At 38.1% G+C, this 24100-nt stretch overlaps 1 protein-coding gene across 4 annotated transcripts in view; it reads right to left on the minus strand.

The window, feature by feature from the left end:
* Positions 1-1712: 1712 nt before the first annotated feature.
* Positions 1713-24100, minus strand: part of slc4a10b (solute carrier family 4 member 10b) — a 25942-nt gene continuing 3554 nt past the window's right edge. For 3 of the 4 annotated variants that reach the window (XM_034886520.1, XM_034886518.1, XM_034886521.1), the window contains 24 exons: positions 16609-16690; positions 15712-15864; positions 15431-15569; positions 14777-14937; positions 14395-14580; positions 13216-13304; positions 11486-11643; positions 11228-11315; positions 9993-10139; positions 9787-9890; positions 8521-8695; positions 8216-8349; positions 7639-7884; positions 7416-7521; positions 6843-7004; positions 6477-6590; positions 6199-6360; positions 5780-6031; positions 5500-5568; positions 4427-4600; positions 4206-4325; positions 4018-4082; positions 3796-3915; positions 1713-2582 (listed from right to left, as the gene is read on the minus strand). In XM_034886520.1, coding sequence (XP_034742411.1) covers positions 3840-3915; positions 4018-4082; positions 4206-4325; positions 4427-4600; positions 5500-5568; positions 5780-6031; positions 6199-6360; positions 6477-6590; positions 6843-7004; positions 7416-7521; positions 7639-7884; positions 8216-8349; positions 8521-8695; positions 9787-9890; positions 9993-10139; positions 11228-11315; positions 11486-11643; positions 13216-13304; positions 14395-14580; positions 14777-14937; positions 15431-15569; positions 15712-15864; positions 16609-16690 — 3162 coding nt within the window. In that variant the 3' untranslated portion in view covers positions 1713-2582; positions 3796-3839. The remainder of the gene's footprint in view (positions 2583-3795; positions 3916-4017; positions 4083-4205; positions 4326-4426; positions 4601-5499; positions 5569-5779; positions 6032-6198; positions 6361-6476; positions 6591-6842; positions 7005-7415; positions 7522-7638; positions 7885-8215; positions 8350-8520; positions 8696-9786; positions 9891-9992; positions 10140-11227; positions 11316-11485; positions 11644-13215; positions 13305-14394; positions 14581-14776; positions 14938-15430; positions 15570-15711; positions 15865-16608; positions 16691-24100) is intronic. The other variant, XM_034886519.1, reaches the window with a different exon arrangement.

Raw genomic sequence — 24100 nt, forward strand, 5'->3', positions numbered from 1 at the left:
AATAAAGAAATGTGTACAATCTACGTGTTCCCTCTTTAAAAAATTGAATCCATTGTGAAATATTGGTTTGACAAGGATCACTCTTGGCAAGGACCTACTTGTCAGTGTTCATGTGTCTGTCTACACCTCAGAGAATACAAGATGGGGTTGTAGGCACAGGATCCATATGGTTATGTCTATGATGAATAGAATTTTTTAAACTTTCATTAATAGACATTTCAAAGACAACATTTTCTTCACAGTCAAGTAGTAAAGCAGAAGATAAAAGCTGTTTTTTTATTGTTAAGTCAAAAATTGACAGCATGCACCAACCATGCTCTATTAATCCTTCTGTTTATGGAGGCAGAACAAAAATCAATAAACAAGTCACTCACTAGGGACACAGGTGCTGTGGGATTACTACAAGGTAACAAATGATGTGTGTCACCTGTCAGGTGTTCACTGAGGAAGGCTCTCCCAGTGATGCTCTGACAGCACACCTAGGAGGGTTATTCTAAATGTAAGAACATGAAATCCCTCAGACTCGCTGGGAACAATGACTGGGTCGACACTCTTGAGTTCCTCCTGGCGCTGAGACAAAACAGGAATTCACATGAGCCAGAAGCTTGATATGCTTTGGGATGTGCATCTCTTTAAGCTGTCATCCGTAGAGCATCAAACCATCTGTTAACTGCAAGAACCTCTGCCCACTTCAGTCTATTTGTAGGCCAAATCCCTGAAGTTTGGACATTCATGCTTAGCAGGATGTTTCTATAATGTTAACAATATTACGTCCATGCAGTGTGTGGTCAAGCATGTGCATCTACAGTATATCTAATCATTTGCCAGCCATGTCTGATATGTGATCTGAGCCAGATTAATGCCCTTTGAGTTTTAGGCATACAATGAAAAGGTTTTTTTGTTGTTACGGATTAAGCAATGTTAAACATCTTTCTGTAACTCTCTAACAAAGTTGCAAAAACTTGCTTAACTACTGCATAACTCTTTGTGGTAATGATGTAATGCATAAATTACTGCATCAGGAGGTATCATTAATTTCTGTTGCACACCTTTAAGTATTGGTAAACTCACTATTTGATTAGTATAATTAATTCTTATTGGATTTATGTTGTTGTTTTTTTTAAACTATTTCTTCACACATTAATCTACAGTATTTGCCATCACATTAACTGGACTCCAGTTACACAGGAAAGGCCATCAGATACCCGTGCATTTGATCAGCCTCTCTGAAACAGAACATTAACTGTTCTCAACATCTACATGCTGCACGACCCAACAGACTGTCACAAGCTGGAGGGTGTTGCTATTAAAAATAAGTGTTCATTATGTATTGTTAAATTATTACTTAGTGCAAATTTATCAGAAATTAGTATGAATAGCTACTGTTCTGCTTTCAAAAAGGCTTTTTAAATATCTTAATTCTATAATTGGTGTGTCAATAAATGTATGAAGTAGCGTACATTTTATATAGTACATGATCTATTACCTATTCACATGAACTCAGGGGTTGATAATTTCTTAATAGAGGGAATTCCTAATACATCCTGCATTAATTTATGCATTAAACCACGAGTCATGCATTATTAATGCAGTTTATTACTTATTTTATACCGCACTGTATTGTGCATAATTTTATATAATTATTTGCACCCAGCTTTTGGTTGTTGCTGCACCTTTAGGATTAAATCTGTCCGTGACAATTATGAGACAAAGAGCGCTCATAGAAATTTATTCAATTACAATAACAATGACAAAATACGCATAATCAAATTTCTGTTTAAATAAGCCCATACATAGTTCTCTTCAAACACTATTATTACAGCTTTATTTGGCCCTCAGATATATAACGTAATTGGGTTAAACGATGAAGCTTTTAAATTCATGATTCACTGAATTTTTTATGAACATCAAAACTTTAAAAGAGGTTGCAAATTTACATTTACAACTTAAGCAATACATATACACCAGGAGGCAAAATACTGTAAATCTATGTTTGAGTCAAATGTTATTAATTCATTCTATTTCACAAAATAAATAGAATTTAGATGAAGAATGTATCCTTTAAAGAGAAAATTGACATTCTAGCAGAAAGTGCTATTGCATTTAGTTCTTAATATATTGCCTTTCAATCACTTAAAAACACTCATTTTCTTTGAACATGGTCCCATCCCATAAACATATGACTTATATTACATATATTTTGCGGGCTTTTCATGTTAAAAACCTGAAAACTGTCTCTTAGCAAGACAAGAAATTTTACATTTTCTTAGGAAACATTCAGTGTAGCAATACAGGATCTAGATTAAGAAAGTACAATATGACAACACAAGAAAATAGTAAGTTTCACTAGTTCATGAAGAGGCAGAATATTTGTGAGACATCAGACAACAGTTATTCACTTACAGTACACACAGGGATTTACAAGACTAAACATGAACATTGATTAACTGCAGCATACAATACAGATTTGTTTCCGAGCACACGGAAAGGATGGTGACAAAGACTCGCAACACTGTCCTCCTTCTTCATCTTACATTTCTCATCAAGGACACTAGTGAAACACTGTGAGCATCAATAAAGAAAAAAACGGATGTATAATTAGTAGATATACACTAAGCGTATATTGTGTTTTAAATAAGATGTATTACTGGCAGTGGTGAACATGTACTCAAGATTATTTATCTAAAGTTCCCATAGTTTAAGAAGTTAGATTTCCGTGTTACTATAAAGCAAGTCGAAGGGCTATAAAAACACTGTGGATGAATCGAAACGTTCAACCCACAGAGAAATGCCCATATTCAGAAACGGTGCCTTTAGAGTGACAGAGGGAGAATACAGTGCAGATAGTCAGTATGCGTAATTGAACATTAAAGCATGTAAACGTGTAGAAACCCAAGTATAAACCTGAAAATGGCACCTGTCCCCTTTTAATAAAAGTAGTAACATCAGAGTGTAAAAACACTCCATTACATGTAACATTCCAGTATTCCAAATTATGCTTGATTAAAAGTAAAGTGTTATCTGCAAAATGTAATTAAAGTTTCAAAAGTAAAAGAACTCATTATGCAGAAGGCCCTATCTAGAGTGTTACATTACTATACACTGCATATATTGGACAACGGATTAGATCATATGTTATGAATGAAAACTCAAAAATCTGAAAAGTTTAATAACTACAGCTGTAAAAAGAAATGCTGATAGACAGATGTTTTTACCTTTCAATGGAGATAAGCTAGCTGTTTCCCCATTTCCAGTCATTATTCTAAGCTAAGCTAACTGGCTGTTGGCTGAAGCTTCATATTAACAGTACGGATTACAGAGCATTAGCAATCTTCTCGCCTAACTCTCGACAAGAACGTTAATAGGCACATTTCCCAAAATGCCTAACTGTTCCCCAAATCTAAATTCAAAGACCTAAACTAAACTAAACGTTAGTTAATCTACAGTTTGTTGGACCTTTTCAGTGCCAAACATTTTGTAAAATGTGCCTGACTTTTATAAATACTCTCATAGTGATTTTTAGAAATATTGCTGTAAATTAAAACAGCCACAGATTTAAAAAAAAAGAAAAAAAGACAAGAAGCCAAAGATTTAATTAGCAGCCAACCTTGTAGATAAATACGATCGTAGCAGCATTTACTTATTGGATTGTTACGTATTAGTGCCCACACATAGTGTAGACACAATAATTAAATAAGTTTTTTTTGTTAATGTATTTTAATCTCCGTCAACACAAACTAACTATAAGCTATAAGTGAGTATACCATATGTATTCAACCCTGCAAAAAGTATTACCATAATGTTTGGAGTTGAGATGTTTTGATTATTCCTCAAATGTCTTAGCTGTTCGCAATCCAAGTATTTCCAAAAGAACCTTTTGACATTTCATCTGTGATATTGATGATGGGTATGTCTCTGTGAAAAGAGGTGACAATTTACTTGTAAATGTGCTGTAAATGAAATTGCATTCAGAAAAAAACTGTTTTGTAAATTACTTATAAGTAAAATATAACTTACTTGCACTCTTCTAATGGCACTTGCACTACTCCCTCATCTTCTGCCAATATACTCTGCTCCTCCTCCTGAAGGTTGAATAAAATAGAGCTTAAATGCGTGTCAATATTTATCAAATTACTGCAAATGAAATTGACATGCATCTTGTAATAAAACTGTACATAGTTATTTGTTTATGATAGCAACAACACCTCTTCAGCATCCTCAAGCTTCTTCTTCTTGCTTTCTGGCATGAGGTCATCCAGCCAGCTCAACTCCCTCTTGGTGAAGAAACAATCCATTAGCTTCCTGATAAACACCAGAGCCAACACCTGCAGAATTGAAACACAGATAACTCTGAGTCCACAGTAAAGACTTCGATTGGTGCCTATGTTATGGTCCTGCTGATGCTATAATTGGAATGTTTACACACCATCATGGGAAAGACAATAGCCGCCTTAGAGGTCTTGATGACCCACAGCATAATCAAACAACTGAGCTGGATGATGGTGAAGAGGTGCACTTTCCTCAGGGGTACATGTCGTAGATAGATAAAGTCTGGCTGGTGCTTAGCTGGCATGCCAAACAGTGTCAGACGGTCAAAGAACTGGAGGGGATAAAATGATAAAACAATTCTTAAACCTCATTATTTTTGGCCAACTGGGGGCCAGTTGAAACAAGTTATGACACAACATATATTATATTATAAAAGATACCTAAAACCCACAGAGAATACAGCTCTGCAGCAATTTCATGATCTTTAAGGTCTTCATTTTGGCAGACTTTTTTTAACAAAACAGCTCTTAGAAACCAACCATGCATTGCCTGCTCAGCATCAAACAGCAGACAAACACACACTATTACTGACTAGATGGGGGACAGTCCAACGTCTATCGAGCTAAAAGTTGCTCTGTGTCTGCCGGATGTGTAAGAACATCAAGCTGGATCCCCTTGAAAAAAAAAAGCATCCTGAGCAATAAAGATCTTTATTCCAAAAAGTGTTTGAACATAGTTTTCAAAACCAATAATAGAAAGTACTTTTAAGTGAAAAAAAAGAAGTAAACTGTGCAATTAAAGATCAGCCAGGTGTTCTCTAAATGTTGGGAACACACTAGAGGCCAATTAACACTTTTTATCTGGGCAGCCAGACAATATAGAGGCAATCCCCTATCGTGGCTCGGTAAATTAACTGTCGACACAGATTATCCGGTAGGAGCGTCTACAAATTAAAATGTAACCACACTGGCCAACTGTCAAATCTTAGCCATGTCGATTATCTCAAAACTTTTTTCATATTTACAACAAACAAATAAAAGCTAATAAAAGATATTTGTTGTTATGTCCGAGATGCTATTAACTTGCAACATCAGTTAGATTTGGTCCACTAAAACCAGAGTCAGTCATATCAAATGTCATATAAGGCAAGGTTTTATCATTGTATTTCCTCATCTAGTGATACATTATAATGTAAGATTAGAAATGAAATTAAAATTCTGATTATTTTACCTGAATGCCTCTGAGAGAAGATGCTCCCATGTAAAGGAATACTCCATACAGCACAGGCATAGGAATAAACTGAGGAAACAATAAAAGGGTTGTGTCAGTAACACAAATATATTTATCAGGAACTGCTTTATTTTAGCAGAAGGAATACAAAACCAAGAAGCCCTGAGAAATTAGATTACAGAACAATTACAGAAGAATATTTTCAATCACACTACACATATACAAGAATAATTGCACATGGATGAAAATGCCCAAATAATAAAAAAAGACAGTGCTGGACCTTCAGCACAGATGTCATGAAGACAGAGCAGCCCATGAGAGTGAAGATCATGAGGCCAGTAAAGCGTTGCTCTCTGATGCCGAGGAACTTGGGCACTTCCCCAGGAGCTGAGCACTCGGATTCCAGCTTCAGGCTGTTGACGTGGGTGATGGAGAGGACGGTGGCTGCCACGAACCAGGGCAAGCCCATCAAAGAGCACACACCGAGCATCACCCCCACTATGAACAGATCCAGGTGGTACCCACATCCTTTCTGAAGGGGGAAAGCACCACTAAATAAAGTTGAAGTTGAGCAAATTTTGAAGCACTTTCAGACATCCTACATTCATATCAGCATGTCTCCATGATGCTATACAGTTCAATAAGTAATAGTAGTATTGCGGTCTGCAACCAGGGTTGAAAGCTGGGACGGTAAAGTACCTTGAGTTTGTGTTCCTTCCTGTTGATGATGACAGCTGTGATCTGCTGGTCCATGAAGATGAGGATGGTACAAAGCAAAGCTGGGACCACTGTAATGACTGTGGTCCACCAGGGGTTAGGCCCCAGCGGGTTAATGAACCAACTTCGATCATCTCTGGTTGGCTGATAAAAATACATTTTAAAGAGTTTGTTGTTGGTTAGATATAATTAATAGCTTGTTGAAAAATGATCTTACTCCGCAATTTTTTGATAAAATGTTCTTTTGCGGACAACCTCACCTTAAACACACTGGGAACCTGTAGTTTTGGAGAGGGGATACCTAAGGCATAGTCGATTAATACCATAGTAAGGATGGTAAGGAAAACAGAAAAGTCACTGATGATGGATCTCACCTGATAGAAAGGAAAACAACATATTAAAATGATTCAGGTTCATCTATTTTACCCAAAGTAAATGCAAGCAAAAGGGGTACAGGAAACGGAGGTCGTCATTTTCCAAATGTCCTTGTTTCTATTGTGCAAGTACCTACATTTGACCACCAGAGTGTAGCACTGCACTAATCCACAATGCAGCAGTGGTAGCATTGTCTTCATGCTTGGATCACAATGCACTCTCATGAAGTGATAATGTGTGAGGAGCAGTACCTTTGTGGGAAAGTAATTGCTGAACTTGAACTCCTTGAGGAAGGCGGACATGAGGACGGTGGAAAAGAAGAGTATGACACACCAGAAAAGGACATCAGGGACGTAAGGTCCATGCGGACCGCAGGCGCTGCCCACAAACTCCCCACGCTTTTCAATACAGTCCTACAACAACAGATAGAGGAGACCAGAGCTATTCATACTCATCATATAATTAGCAATACATAAGAATCAGCAGACTCTAGGTTACAACAAATATGTTTTATTCTGAGCATCAGTGTCTACAGAAAACTTAATGGAGTACAAACAAAATGTGCTTTTATAGTGATTTGCAATGAGTAATCCACTATAATCCATCTGACATGCCCTTAATCTCCTCTGTTCACTTTCCTACTGGGAGGGTATATGCCACTTTAAGGTGGAAAACCTAAATGCACAGTCTGTCTTTGTGTAACTCAATCATTTCTGTCCCGGTGTGCATATAAAACCACCACAACCGACAGATTTGTTTTTAGTTTTTTATTCTTTACTTTATTCCTACTTCTTTTTCTTTAAAAAGCCAAGTTGTCATCCTACCTTGGCCTCCAGTGCTTCCCAGTAGATTTCTGAGGCAGTGACGTTGGTGGTCTCCCAATACTTCAGGGTGCCATTGGTGGGGTCAGAAGGCTCAACGCATGAACATCTGTGGAGGAACATGAACATCTGGGTGACTGAATAATCCTAATCTGTCAGGGATTTACAGTACCTCCAAGAATTGCATTTAGTACAGGATATTGTGTGAGAATAAGTGTTCACATACGAGTACATGGTGAGTTTGTCCAGGTTGTTGTTCTTGTTAAAGGGATAGTGGTCTCCCAGGTGGATAAGTTTCTCCAAGGCCTCATAGATGAAGATGATGCAGATGAGTGAGGCAAAGGCTTCTTCTGTAAAACGTGTGATGTAACAAACGAGCGAACTGGCATCCGTAGCCACCAGCACGATACAAAGGAAAGCAGTCCACAGACCAATACAGGTTCTCAGAGACAGATAGGACAAGCCATACTCCCTATGTGGAGATTAAAGAGGAAAAGTCAAAGTGGGATAGATTTGAGATCAAACCTCATCATGTATTGAGTATTTACTGTCTGTGATGTGGTGGATTGGAGGAAGTCATTATTGAAGTGAAATGGTCTTTTGTCTATAGAATCAGAACAGTTAATGGTCTTTAGGGAGGCCAGATGTTTGTGAGATGGTTCATTCATGTCCACAGGTTATCCCAAAGCAAGCTGATAAACTTTAGACAATGTAGTCCCAAAATAATGCAATGTATAGATTAAATGAATAGTAGATTTAAATTACAGGATTTATGTGTACAGTCACATGAAAAGAAAACATACTTGCAGAATTTGAACAATATTTTTTCGAATACAAGCACTGGCCCCGTGCTGCCCAAGATGGTCAAGGGCTGCCCTGCAAACAGGGAATAGGCCATTCCAGTCAGGGAGGCTCCAAACAGCGACTCGATTGCACTCTGGGGATTGGGAAAGGATAGAGAGATTATTGACGGATAGTTACCTTAATAACCTTCACCAATTTGGACTACAACTGTCGTCTGGGTAATTGTACGGAAGGGCTAGCAGCAGTGGACAGCTAGTCTTGGCAGAACACTGTTAACATTTAGAGGAAAGGACATGTGATTTACTATGCGTCCTTCTGTTGCCTCGCCCAATAGTCCTCCAAAGGTGATGACAGGGGACATGCAGGCACAGTAGAGGAATAGGAAAGAGGCCACACACTGTAAACTCAAAGCATCAGTGTAGTCGGACAGGTAGTGGGGTGCCTTGCGCTTGATATCTAGAAAGAGACCTCCAAACCACCTGGAAACATAAAAAGGAAATTTGTCATACAAAATTAATATTTTAAAAAACCTACTGTAACAGATACCAGGATTTTTTTAAACAGCAATATAAATTCATTTTCACTTTATTCTTGAAATATGTTTTAAAATGATTATTTTTCTCTTTTTCCTTTACTTGCTTTCCCTCCATTGCTGTCTTCCCAACGTGTGGCTTAGTGTGATAGGCCCGACCATAGTGTAGGTGTGTAAAAGTGTAGCTGCAAATAGAAATCTCCAGGCAGGATGTTTCTATGGAAACCACGTTATGACTACAACCACAGTACAGACCATGTTTACCCAGAAATTGCCAATCAGCATTACAGTGTACAGTTAGTGGAAAAGTGATATTATTTCAGTTTACTGGCTTGATTTTGAAAGATTTGGTATACATTTTAGACAGCATATAATAAGGAAAGACTGATGTCAAATTACCCCAATAACAATGCAATATCAGAAATAATACGTTTTTTATTTTGAAATTTACATACAATTATTCAACATGCTAAGCAATATTTAGTGCACTATTTCAGCATTAGTATAAGTTCAATTAGATACATTCTTTATCTCAAAGCACTGATTCTTTTCATAACCCAATTGAAAAAACATGCTTTTAAAAAGCCTTATTGTATTTAACTGCAGGCACAGTTACAAAAAATACCACATTAAATGTAGTGTGGTGTGAAGCTGTCTAATTGTTATTAGATTATCTGCAACAACGTAGTGAGCAAATGAGTGGGCTGCATGCTGTACTGCCACAACACTGCACTTCCAGAGTTTAGTATGAGGCACTTATTTGTTATTAATGTTTCTCCACCTCTGTGGAACAGTCTTCATGCTATTCTAATGCTAGTGATCAGAAATCACTTTAAACGGGCGCCTGGGTAGCTCATTTGGTAGAGTGGGCACCCATATATAGAGGTTAAGTCCTCAACACAGCCGGCCGGGTTTGACTCGGACCTGCGGCCCTTGCTGCATGTCCTTCCCCCTCTCTCTCCCCTTTCATGTCTTCAGCTGTCCTGAAATCACTATAAACAAAATCACTGCCCATTCTTTTCCTTTGTGATTCCACACCTTCCAGTTCGCTGCAGTTCTGGACCCCCATGGCAACCTTCCTCCTCTTCTTCTTCGCCCTCTACTAATCCGTTAGGTAAAATGTTACTTTTCTTCCTCTTCTCCTGTTTAACAAACAATCCACAGCAAGTTGGGTTCTTTTCCAAGTACAAAATCTTAAAAAATGAAATCTGAAAGAGAAAATCAGCTAAACAATTCCTACAAACCTGAGAAGGTACATTTTTTGGAGGCTCTATCCGTATGGATGGGTCCCACTCTCCTGGAGGCAGGACTGTTACTTGATCGAGAAATTCATCAATTCCAGCGATCAGATCATTGCGGTCTTTAGCTTTATAGGCAACATCATGGAAAACCTAGAGACAGAAAAATATGGACGATTGATGAAGGCTGCACTCCTTACTCAGACCTTGACTGAATGCAGGGCTGCCCATGAGGGGGTAAAAAGAGGAATGCTTTCTGGGGCTCAGCCTCTAGGTGGGAGGACATACAGGGCTGCAATAATCATGTTGATCCGAAATATAACAAAAGTGAACATTGCATTTATTGTTGCTTTAATAAAGTCCATCTGAAAAGGATATACCGCACCACATTCTCAGGATCATCAACACCCATAGAGTTGCTAAACAGGATTAATGACATGAAGGTTAAGCGCATTTATGATTACATTTGTATTGCACTGGAGCTATTTAGCACTATACCAGTAACCTTGGCAGCAGGAGAGAGATTATTACATAAACTGAAAATAATAAAGACCAATGATACATGTATGTTAGAGAGGGAGTAGTTTTTTCATAAATATCCTTGGTTAACTGAGGGACAACATTCAGTTTATGCCAGAAAGTTAACTCACACCATGACAGAACCATCAGTACCATTGTATTTTGCTGTTTTAAAGTTCTGTGTCATAGCACTTTGTATAAATAACCAGAGTTTGGCTTCCATCTGGGGGGGCGGTGCAAGGAGCTCTTTGCAGAAAAGAGCAGTAAAGGTCTGCTAGGATCCGCCAGCTGATGCTAACTATGAAATAACAGTGTTAATCACTGACTCACAATTCTCAACTATAATATATCCAGTATCATCAAATCTACTAATTCCACAGAGTATAACAAAGTTGGACTTTGTGAAAACCCATCTTTTCGTTCTCAGTGATGATGGATGCCAGCCTAAATCCCAGACAAAAAGCAGGACATGAGGGGTGACTAATCGCCAAAAACATTTGATTAAAGCTCTGAGCTGTGTTTCATGCTGAGAAATGTTCCACCACTTCAGAAATTTTGTTCAGTTCTGTTGGACTGTGAATTTATGCAAAGTGCCTGCAGAATATCTGAGTGCGAAATCTGGTTGACATTCAAAACAATCCACACTATTCAACACATGAATGAATAAATGACCCCTGCAGGACGCTAAGGTTGTAATGAAGTGTTCTTTAGTGAATTCTCACCTCATCTGTCATGAGTGTTGCAATGGATCTTCCAATCTCGTGATACTGAAGCGCTCTACCCAATGGCCCTAAAAGAATAAACAGAAACCTAAAGACAAAAACAGATATACATTTTCAATGCATTAACAAATTAAATCTCAATCAGAACCAACTAAGTCTATCTAACTAAATCTACTAAATGTCAAACAGGGTTCAGCTGAGTAAAGAAAATGTATTTATGACTTGTTGAACTGGTTAGTTGACTCAGTCCACAGCAACCTTGTGGCGATGGGGACTTCAGCCAGCCCACTGAGTGTGACTGCTGGTGAAAGGCGGACAAATGCCGCCACCGGCTTCTTCAGATATTCCAGCTCTCCCACTAACACGTTACACGCCTCGGCCCCTGCCGGGATCTTCTTCATGAAATGAAGGTCTTTCTGAAAGAGGAAGTACAGTGTTTAGAATATCATAAAAAAAGGCCTTTACAACTTTTCCAGTGGTTAGCTTAGTAGTAAAAAAGATCATTAATGCGTTCTATAAATAAGACAAAAATTATGTTTATCCTCACATTAAGCTCCAAACGAAATGGTTTGACTGGACAGCCCAGCTGTCCAGGCTTTGTGCTGGATGTGAGTCACAGATTTGTTACATTAATATGTACAAAAGATTATTAAAATATAGACGTTAGTTTGACCCGTTGCATTACATTTTATAGGGATGGCAGTATCTTTCATTTCCCAGAAGTATGCTGCCTAAGAGCATAAAAAAGCTGATCCCGACTATGAAATTGATCTTCTTACAGTAGCTGTGTATCCTTTACACTCTTTTATGTAGTGGAACGGCATCGTACAGAAGATTTGGGAATGTTAAAAGTGTTGCTTTTTCAGCAATAATTATGTAGAGTGACAAGTGTCGTCTAAAGAGTTATTTGTTAGAGTTCAAGTAGCTTAAGTGTGGCTGTTTGAGATGTATTTAATTTATATTTTATTTATAATTTACTTATTTTTAATTTATACTGTTTATTGAGTCCCAGTGGGGAAATTACAATTTACACTCTGTTTTGTTACTAATCACTAATTAAATAAAAATAATAAATAATAAAAAAACAGTAAAAAGAATTAAGACTATTGATGAGGCATGTCTTCCATATAAGCAAAAAACATTTCATCAATGTTTGGGAGAACAGGACAAAGCACATGAAACAGGTATTAACAATATTGGACATTGGACAAGATTAAACTACATTTACATTGTGCAAAAAGTATCATTTGATGTGTGTGGTTATCTAGTGGCTGTATTACTTAGCATGGTTATAATCCTAATCCTTTACTAGATTACCTTTCCATTTAAAATACCAACAGGGACCTCCTGTTCTATGTTTAAAACACACAATTAATATGTAACATTCGCCAAATATAACTATTTAGTAAGAATTACATTTGGGCTTCTGTTGGGCTACTACAGATACACAAATATGCAGTATCCTGTCAGTTCCACAATATCCACTCTGACAAAAGTGCAATCAGTCCCTTCTGACATTAATATCATATCATATCATATATTTTGCTCATTTTCAGGTTCATAAATGTATTTAGAGGTTCAGAATAGGTTTACATAGTTTTAAAAAAAAAAAATTTTTTGGTCTATGTATATATATATATCTTATAATACTGTAATATTATTGATAGATGACAGATAGATTAATGTGTAGGCAGCATTGCATTGGGTAGCAGGTGTTAGAGGTGGAGCTGATTCTTAAAACTTGATATAATTTTAGGTATTTTCTCTACGACGATGAATAATAGCTTAAAAAATGATGATATATTTTTCACAATCTTACTTTACAAATTAACTATTAACTAGGGCTGCCAAATGTATCTCTCTGACATGTGAAGTCTAAAGTAGAATGAAATGTTAATACTCAAGAAACGTTTCGGGACATTTTGCCCATAACTTGAGAAACACAGTACTATATATACTACAAAGCATCTGCACAGTATGTACTATACCTTGCTGAAGTCAACAGAACTGTTCTCTTTACTGACGTCCCCTTTCCCGTCTGGACCCGCTAACTGAGACTGGGAGGCCGTCATCTGACCTGGATAATCCAGAAAGGAGAATAGTGAATTAATTCCAAAATGTCTCAACAATTCAGCAACTAATGATTTCACTAAATATTATGAAATTGACCAAGTATACAGAATATCTCTAGAATATCTCTGTATGAGGATCACACACAGATCCTAGGATAACATCCACCGGTGCTATTGTGGATAAATCCACAAAGATTTCATTACTGTTGTCTCAAAAAACCCAGACTCATGTTAACATGATTACTGCCAACCTGCCTGGCAGGTCTGGCCTAATTTCTGTACTCATTAAACATCAGAGAAAAAATTAACACTAATTATAGTGTTTAATACACTCATAAAACATGGCGTGGGCCTTTTTAGTGATTGTTAAAATTAGCTTGAAAATGCCACACCAGTGAAATTAAATTTCTCACGATGTCCCACCAGGATGTCTAGTAAACTATCATGGTAAATTATTTAACAAACAGTTTGGTTTGTTAAATAATTATCTAGTTTACTAGACATTTTGGTGGGATAAATATTACTTGTGTTGTGAAGACCGCCAACAACTTTGCACATGTATAGAACGTACTTTTGCATATTGCTTTTTAATCTCATTTTTAACTCAACCACTTCAACCCAACAACATCAACCTATTTTAAGTTGCCAATGTCAACATGAATCATGAGAATATTCCCCTCTACAATATGTTTTTTTAAGTATAAGCTGGTAAAGGGGCAAGGGAATATAGTATAAACCAGCACCTGTTGACTTAAGTGGGGCTGTGGCAGGTGGGTGGGCAGATGGTGGGTGGTGGATAGAATCAGGAATGAAGAGAAGATGGAACATGCGCTTAAGACCATATTTAGACCATATGCATTTAAGACATATGCACATATTGCACATTTACAAAGCAGCTACACTTAAACACTAGTGACCACATTCATTACAGAATCCAGTAAGGCAGTTATCCCCAAGCTTTTTAAATTTGCGACCCTTTTAAAACAAAGTTACTTCTACTTTGGACCCCTTCTCACAGTTTACATATAGTATTTCAACATGTTGTGGCCAGTTCAACCAAAGACTGATTCTTCATTTAAATATTTGTTTTCTCACCATTCTTGTCCAGGTGGAGCTCGGATGTCCGTCGACCCATGTCAGCAAGGGAGCGTACAATCGGCAGGCGATTAGCCAGCTTCTTTTCGTTTTGGTGGTGGTGCTGCTTCAGCAGTGTTTCACGCACTCTCTTTCTGAGCTCATCTCCCAGTGGTGAGTATAACTCCTGGTGGTCCAAGACCATGTCTAAGGTTGACAATGACAAGCTATTTGGATACATGTTTCATGGTTCTAGGTGAGAGCATCTTGAATTCAGTGCATCAATCTATTCCTAGACATCACAGTACATTGTTAAGAAAAAGGAGCATTACAGAACATAATAGTCACTAAGACAACTTTATCTGAGTTCTTAAGTTGAGAAAAACAGAAACTTTACAGTTACCTGCAATCTCTTCGATGGTGTTAGCCGTCATGTCGAGCAGCACAGTACTGTTGATAATGCAGCTTCGCAGCTCAAACAAGCTGTGCAAAGACAGAGTGGCTACGTAGGGTTTACTCCATCGTTCTCCTCCGTCCTCCACATCCTCCTCAAACTTCAGCCACCTGTAACAGGAGTTTGAGTACCAGTCAGGAGAGAGGCAAGCAGACGGCAAACTGGCCGGCCATCTGTTCTAGCTGCAATAACAACCCTCATTCATCGCGAGTCCCTCTCCCCTCACATTATGCTCATTTACTTACTTTACTCATTTCCTCTCATTAGGTTATCACTGTAAATAAAATATGTCTGATTTACCATTTTAGCGGAAGACCATAATTCCTATGATTAAGACATTCTACATCTTGATTAACATTGATAATTATCAAAGAAAGAAAGTAACAACAAGTTAATTCCACAAGCAATTACAGCAATAAATTGTTATTACTTAATGTAATGGAAACATACAGATTAGACACACAGACACACAGCTACTATACTATCTCTCATCAGTAAGTGGAATGTTGGGTATGACCCGTCCATTCAACCTAAGCTTTTAGTAAGGTCATTTAGGTCATGACTTTGTGTAGATGGCGTGATGACATGGCAATCTAACAATACCTGGCACTTTCCCTCCACTCAGAATCCTCTCCATCCCTCACACAGATTTCATCCATCTCTGTAAAGAGGTCATGAGGAATATGCTCTTCATCATCATCCTCAGTACCCAGCAGGAACTGCACTCTCTGGGAGGGAGTGTCTGGGAACACAAGAAATTGTAGTTTTTTAAACTGAAATGGTCACACTAAGTGTTTTGAGATAGTAAGAGATAATGAGCAAAAGGTAGACATTTATTTTTTCTTTGATATTTATGTGTGCAAGTTCATTACTGTAGTTATTACCATAAACAGGAGACTCTCTACCCTCCAACAAGGTGGGGGCGCGGCCTTTGCTCCTTTTCCTGTGTTTGTTTCCATGGTGATGGTGTCTGCGATGGCTTCGGTGCCTGGTACTGCCCAAAGGGACGTGGACCCCGATATAGAGAGTCCTGTGGCCTGGTGACACATCACACAGCAGTAAGAGGATTGTAACGTGCCTGTCTGTGTGTCTGTCTGCATGCTTGTCATAACCATTAGGATTTCATTGGTCATGATAAAGTTTTGCTTTTTTGTTACACCATCAGGCTTTATAGTATTTATCATCAACAGATCACATGTAGTAAAATAAGGTTTAGTGCTGCTAAATAATGTACCATGCCACATTGAGCAGCAAGTTAATACCACCTATTATGGATGTACAATGAAATATTATCAGAAGAAGCCCTTTTTAATAGTACATCATGAATAATCAGCTTGTTCCCAATTATTTATAAATCATTACATCGTCCTGAGGGCTACCTGGTTGGTCCTGCCAGTAGCATATGCTTGTCTCAAAGATTAAGCCATGCAAGTCTAAGTACACACAGCCGGTACAGTGAAACTGCAAATGGCTCAGCAGGGCTGACCAGATTAAGTCACTTAATACGTTTTTTTTAACATTAATATCATTACGGGACTGGCTCTAGTGGCTGTGATTCTGCACCAAGGCTGTATTTTGGGAGAGGGACTTCAGATACAGTATTAGGGGACCACTAAGGTATATATAGAAGCATGCAAAGAGCACCATGTCATGGGACCTTTAAAATAGCTTTCAAGAGGAAAGCAGCCATTTTAGGGATAAAGTGGGCAGACTCAGTTACAGCGGCCTTTTACAGCTTGAAGCTTGTTGGATTCCAGATGCAGTTAGTGCAGTCAAGGTACCTTCAAGATCCTCCTGCCCGAAGTTGGTTCCCTGTTGGGACCGCATTCCTCCTTGGTCCACCACAGCCTCATTATCATTCCTCTGTTGGACACATAGCGGCAAACACAAAAAAACACATGTTCAACATTACAGACATTATTCAAGAGCACGAGTCATACCCTATTTTCAAACAATATCTCATCTTAGCTGAACTGGAACATGAAACCACATATCTTCCCGTATGTTACCTGAACTTTGGATGAAATAAATGTTATGTTGACTTGGTGCTGCCTCACAGTCAAGAGCATTATGAACAAACACATAATCCAATTGAATGGCACATTGATACAGAAACAAATTACATGTCTCATTACAAAAAGGAAAGAGTATCATCCTAGTACAAACCAAAGGCTTTTGTATAACGGGTCCAATAGGAGCATCAGCTTTGATATTATGTTACTAACTCATTGCAACAGGCAAGCAAGTTATACGACACAAGTCCACCTGGAATTTATCCAAACTCATGGTTTATTTAACAGGCCACGCTGACAATCTTATACGAGAGCGACAGAAAACAAGCATTGTTAAAAGAACATCATCTTTATCTCAGAGTTTTTGTGAGATTACAAGAAAGAATGTTGAATGGCAGCTGTTTGAGCACAAGAGATTTTCCATGGACCGTCCTGTCCTACAGAACCACCAGAATGATACCCCCTCAGAAGTACTGAGTCCCACATGTGACAAATGTAATCAAACCATCCTCCACATGCTGCGGAACGGAGTAGGCTCTGGCTAGTCCACACAGCATTCCAGGATGGGAGAAAAATCTGCTCTGGTTAATTGGCGTTTCTTTTAACCAATCACAATTGCCAAGGGGAATTTTTATTGCAGTGTTCATAAATACTGTATATAAGGGAGCTACTAAGCTCCGCTGCAAAATAGCCTAGGGAAGGAACTTGTTTTGGTGGAATATGTATGTTCAAAAGTTGTAGTAGTCAAGTGAGAGAAAACTCAGATTGGACAGATAGTCTAGCTAGCTGTCTGGATTTACCTTGCAGTGATCTGAGGAGCAGTTAACATAGTCCTCATAAATCCAGAGTTTAAAATTCCAACACAAAAAAAACTTAAGGAAACTTATTTTTCCTGCGCAGCAGAGCATCCCAGGAGTAGAACATCGAGGATAAAGACTAACAAACCTTTATAGAGAACCATCATTTACAGACTAGGAGCCACTGCTTGAAATGATCGATTCCCTCTAGTTTTCAAATGAATGCGTGGAAACACTAAAAGCCTCTGACCTAATGACATCAGACTACGGGTGAGAGTATAAAGCTGTATCAAGTCAGAGATGTATAGAGGAACTTGACCGTGCAGGGCTCTTAAAGTAAGAACCGGGATTTTAAATTGAATTCTATACTGGACTGGTAACCAGTGAAGTGCTGCTAAAACATGCGTGATGTGTGCTCTTTTGTTAATGTGAACCACATCAATCAGAACCACAACACAGCTTTTAATGTAAACCTGTTTCACATAAACACTAAATCTTCTACCAGAAAGGTTGGATGAAAAACATTTTAAAATTGATCCAGACATCCCATCAAGATCACAAAGTATGTTCATCATGTTATGATCAATAGTGTCAAAAGCAAAGGTCCAATAGGACCAAAAACTGTATATTCCTTAGAGTCAGCTGACATCATAATATCACTACAAACTTTAAGTAGTTTCTGTAGATTGTTTTTTGGGGAATTCAGACTTTCTCAACAACTAGTGATTCTTTAGCAAAAGTCAGTTGCTCTGCTAAAACTTTTTCTAACATTTTTGACATGGAAGAAAAACACACAAACACACACACACACACACACACACACACACACACACACACACATTCACACATATACATTTACCCACATGAAAATCATTTCTTAAACCATGGGGGACTTCATTAAAAGCTTTACGGAAGGCACAAAATGTACCTCTGACATACAGTATTAACGCCCCTAAGCTAACTGTTGGCTGAAATGGTTTTAGCTAACATCTTGACAACCAGTTACCTGTTTGCACAGCCAGCAGATGCGGTGCAGCAGCAGCTGCTTTGGTCTTCACCAATATCTGGCTCAAAGTCTTTTCTCTTGTAAAACCTAAAGTTTCTATTTGAAAACACTTAAGACAAAACACTAATGTTACCTTTGCTTTGCTGGCTTAATGTTAGCCATTTGGTTATCTAGCTAATTAAGCACCATCTTTTTCTCCTATTTGTGTTGTACGAGCCATTGTGAGCTCATTACTGCCCCCTGAGGCCAGAGGGCAGAAAACACCACTGGCACTGGACCACATTTGTAGTGGGTGTTTTTCACCAAATAGCCACAAGGGGCGACAACAAAAAAGTCCATACCACACTCCAAAACAAACGTTGACAAGCAGCACAAAAGTGAGATTATGCTTTATCAGAAGTGTTTGCAAACAGTATTTGTTGATAGATTTTTTTACTAGATTAAGGACAAGAAGTGGTTGGTTTGACAAGTGAACAGTGCACTGCCACTAACATTAGCATGATAATGCAGGTTACCATACTAAGCAAGCTATCAAGCTAAAAGGAATTCAGTTATGTTGTGGACAAAGAGTTATAGTAATTATATCATATAATAATATATGATATAATTATTATTATTGTAACTTCTTTGTTGGGAGTTGGGCAGTTTTATTATGCTTTATTAAAGGGGCGCTATACAGTTTTGGCCATTTCTTCACTTTTAGCTTACAGATTTCTCTATAGAGCTCCTCCTAGAGCTTTGTAATAGATATTTGGCGGCTCTTATGTTCATTTGTGTCTGACTGTGTATGCTCGGTCAGTCTGCTATTTCCTCTTTCTCTGTTCGTCCGACAACGCTTTCCTAGCTTTCTGCTTCTTTTTTCCTGTCTCAGCCATGACGATAGTGTGAAAAACTCCATCGCTACCTTGTTAGCTGGTTCCAGAATGGTCGTATGTGTGCAGTGCCGTGAAGAAATTTGTTACCTTGCAACACCTGATATCACGCGATACTTCCTGAAGCTATAGCCGGTGGCTCTCCGGGCTAAAGTTGCAAGGGTGGTTTTTCCGCTCACAGGCGCTAGATGGAAGCATCACAACCACCATTCAACTCGAAAAAGTTCCCCTTTTAGTCTAAGATCACCAAAGTTATTAGGACTGGCCCTCTATGAACCAGGAATGTTATTACCAATGGCCATGAGGATCCAGTAGCTGTCTCGCTTTTCACTTTGGAGCAAACACTGACAGACTGAATGAACTGCCGTTGTGGAGCAACAGAGGTAATGTTTTGTTAAAAACTGACTGTATCCAATGATTGCATTTTACACTTTCAGCAGTAATGTTAGCTGATGAACAATAAATGCATACATAACAAATAAAGAAAGTCACCATTACTACTGCAAACATTCATCAAACAACAAACCGTTTTGCTCAATAATATGTGAAATGTGTGACAAATCAACACTTGAGGTGTTCATTAGTACACCAATGTTGTGGACTTTTAAGAGTAAAACTCATTTGACACTGTCATTTATTTTAAATCCATGCAGTGACAGCTGAGATTGAGAATGCAAAACAAGCATACGGTAAGAGAGCTCTGCAGAATCCATCCCTTCTCCAGGAATTTACAATTCATTAGATCAAAGCACTTTTTACAGTAGGTAGGTTTTTATCCTGAAAGCTTGCTTGATATCAGCTTTTCTATGAGCCATCTTGACCACTATTTGACCATCAAGGCATTACGATATTGAAGGGCACTGCTTTCCACAGCTGCAGTGCCACATGTGCTGGCCAGGCCACAAGGCTGATGTTGATAATCTGTCTACAAATACACAGGGCATGGATCAACATCCCTGCTCAGATTAAACTGACAGTATTTGTTATTAAAACACCAGACGCATTAGCCCATATTAAATCTGCACCAGGCTCAGATACCTGTATGTGAAATAAATTGTATACACCTGTGTGTAACATTACTGTAAACTGGACTACAGTTGGGTTTATTATGCTGCATCTAAAAAATATTTGAAAAAAAACAATTAAAATTCATTAACTTCTATTGGTCCATGTAGGTCTGTGTATTATCCTCACTCAATTATTCAATTTAATTATTCAATTCGATTCAGAAACTAAAAACAATAGACAGCCTATATTTACTTTTTTCGGGTTTTGTAGCCCTGGAAAAAATGAAAATGACTGTGTGTTTTCCCGTTTTGTCTTGAAATGGGAAGTATAAGCTGATAAACAAGGAATTCAAAGCAGTCTAAATTCTATTCTTCTGTTATTTTATTTTGTACTGTTTCCCTGATTGTTCACTTACCTTCCCGGAACACACAGACTTAAAGATAAAGTTATAAAGCATATTTTGAATTGAAAATCAAGGTAAATTTTAAAGAATCTGAAAAAAGTTGAAAAGTGATTCAGATAACAACCAGGTGCATCAGTGACAACAGACGGACTGTGGCCTTATGTCCAGTAGGAGTGAATTGATGTTTCCTTCCTGTATTTTAAGTAATTTGTAAGTAAATTTTTTTCTGTGCTCCATACTGATATGTTTTTAAACATGACTTTGCACTGTGAATAGTATAGACCAAATCACTGTGATGTCGTACTAAGACAAATCATCCTTTCTGGGTAGTCAAACGGCAGTTGAATCGTGGAGATATGTAAAATCAGCAAAGCTGTTTGTTTCTGTTGTCATCTTCAGCTGTAACTTTAATGTTTAAAGATACAGTATAGTATAGTAAAACACAGGATAAACATGGTGGTCCAACCTAAGCGATGTGTCTGCTGTCATTTTCTGCACTGTGTTGCTTTGCTAGAATCTTTAATAAACCAAATCTAACTTTCCAAACAGCAACATATTACCACCGGTCAGACTGACTGCTGTGTTTTGGGTGCTGTCTTTATTCTTTGAAACATGCATTTTAAAAATAATTAAATTGCTCCTCGTCCCTATTTTCTCACAGGGGTTAACTGTATGAGAAATTGCAATAGGTTTCTACGGGGAAGTTATTGTAAACAAACAATGTTTTGGGGTCTATAGCTGTGTAGTCTGGATCAATGGAAGTACAATATCAGGCTTATCTGATAATTGACCTGACATCTAGCGATATCCCTCCGCTTCCACTCTCTGTGTGTTGATGCTATTCTCAAAGTGTTTGCTACGGGAAGCGGCAACAAACTTCGAGCTAGCAATGTTACACAATGAAAATGGCAAGTTTTGATTGTGGAATAAAGTAGGCCTATTTGGTTCTTTCGGTGAATTATTGTAAAGATTCACAAGGAAAACTTTTACAGCATTTGCTATCTGACTTGGACATTTTGGGACTAATTGGTGGGGATTGCTATTAACAAAGCTCAAGCGACGATTAATCATGCAACTTTGATATGACATGTTCATTTACAGCGGCATCGAGTGGCCATGGTCATCACGGCAGCTTCTTTAGTATTTTAATTTCTCTAAGATAGTTACCACATGACATGGTGCGCCATCACGTTACATCCCGTTCAGCTCAAAAACTAATCTAATTTTTAATATTTTACATTTTGTTTTATTTGGATTTTCTTCATTGTGTGCACGCACTGGAAGTGTAAGCTGCACACACCTCGCAAGACCTTGGAATACTATCTATCATTTTAAGGAATTCTGAGGACATTTCTGGGTTTCTAAAATAGATATTAATATTTACTGTCCGGTTCAACAGATGGCCTGTAGCCTGATAATAATTTCACAGTCTGATCTGCATTTACTTCACACGTCACGCAGATTCAAAGAAAAAGTTTGTACAGCATTTTAAATTGAAAATGAAGGTACATTTTAAGGAATTTTACAATAAAACGGTAATGTTATGTAGGATGTACGGAGGAGTGAAGTGCACGTACGTAACATTTTCTGCATTAAAGTTGTATAATAAATTTTCATCCTCACGGATTTAATAATGTGTATGATGTATAAATTTTACCATCGAAGTTGAGGTCACCTCTTTATCATTACTGCCCAGCTCAGTGCCTGCCTGCCCGCCTGCCTTCCCTGACATTTCCTTCACTAATGTTGGAGATTTTGGGGATTATACAAACTAGTCCAAAGAGCAGATTCCTACAAGATTAATAAAGTGCGGGCATTAGTCATACATATTGTCCGTTATCTACAGTACGTTGCATGCATGGTTACAATGTTTGCTGTTTTGTTGTGTTAAGTTACTAACTAGCTAGTAAAGCTGTAAAGTTAGCATTTAACGTTAGCTAACTTCAGAAACAAATGTTAGCCAAACCAAGTAACTTTGGTTTACTGTTGCTACGTTACTGAGCTAATTTGACATGGGAATCATGTAGGATTAGTGAGGCCTTACTCAATAGAGCTGTATTGATTGTCGTCTTTTCTCTTTAGAACCTACAGGACCCAAGCAGAAATACAATGCTATCCCAGGTAGGTCAGTAAATATTATTGTCCAGCTAGGGTATTGGTTAAGCTGTACAATGTAGAAGCTGTGAATATAATGTATTTTATCTTAGATTGACACATACATTAGATAATCCATCTGTACACACTGTCTCTTTTGTTAATGCACAGCTGCGAGATGACAAACATATTTTTGTATATTCTAATGCTGTAAATTTCAGAGCTAGCACTCAAAAACCATCTCTCAAACTTATTAGCCAACAGGGACACACGCACACCACGCCCGCCCACATTAGAGCTTTGTGTCAGAATTGCAAACAAAGACTTTGGAATCACAAATGAGAAAGCTGGGCGCAAAACTGTAAACTTGATGGAGAGAGCAAAAGCCTGATCCTTGATTAATTAGCAGAGGGAACTGTAAACAAAAGGACACATTATCAAAGAAATAAAAGACAAATAGTTTATGACTACACAAATGTCTTGTTTAGTAGAAATAAGTATTGCCTTTGAGGTGATACCTTTTTTGTTTGAGTTAGTGTTTTTTTGTTTAATACTTTTGCTTGGAATTAAAGACACAAAAATGATCCCATGCGGGCAGATAAAGTGGAGGTAACCCTTCCCCTTATGACATCAAAAGGGAAGATTCCCGATTGGCCTATCTGAGGTTTCATTTTCTCAAAGGCAGAGCAGGATACCCAGGGCTCGGTTTACACCTATCGCCATTTCTAGCCACTGCGGGACCTTAGGCAGGCGGAGGGAATGCATATTAATGTTTAAAAAAACCTAATAAACTGGAAATTTCATGCCACGGGACCTTTAAAAGTCACTGTTTTCGCCCGTTCAGACCAAAAGACAATCCTGGAGTTTTCAAACTATTTTCAAACAGGGTCAGCAGCATTTTCAAAAGTCTCTATTTTAGGGGTTCAAAAACACTGGCGTAGTGTGGACACTAGACTTAACCTTCCTCTGGTGTTAGCTTTCTGCTGCCATCTGAAGTGTTAGTGGGTCATTTTGGACCCGTGTATTAAATTAGCCATAAAATACCCTAAAAACAATCTTTTATCATCCAATGTTTTCTTAA

The sequence above is a fragment of the Etheostoma cragini genome, chromosome 11 (assembly GCF_013103735.1).
Source record: "Etheostoma cragini isolate CJK2018 chromosome 11, CSU_Ecrag_1.0, whole genome shotgun sequence".
Classification (NCBI taxonomy): Eukaryota; Metazoa; Chordata; class Actinopteri; order Perciformes; family Percidae; genus Etheostoma; species Etheostoma cragini.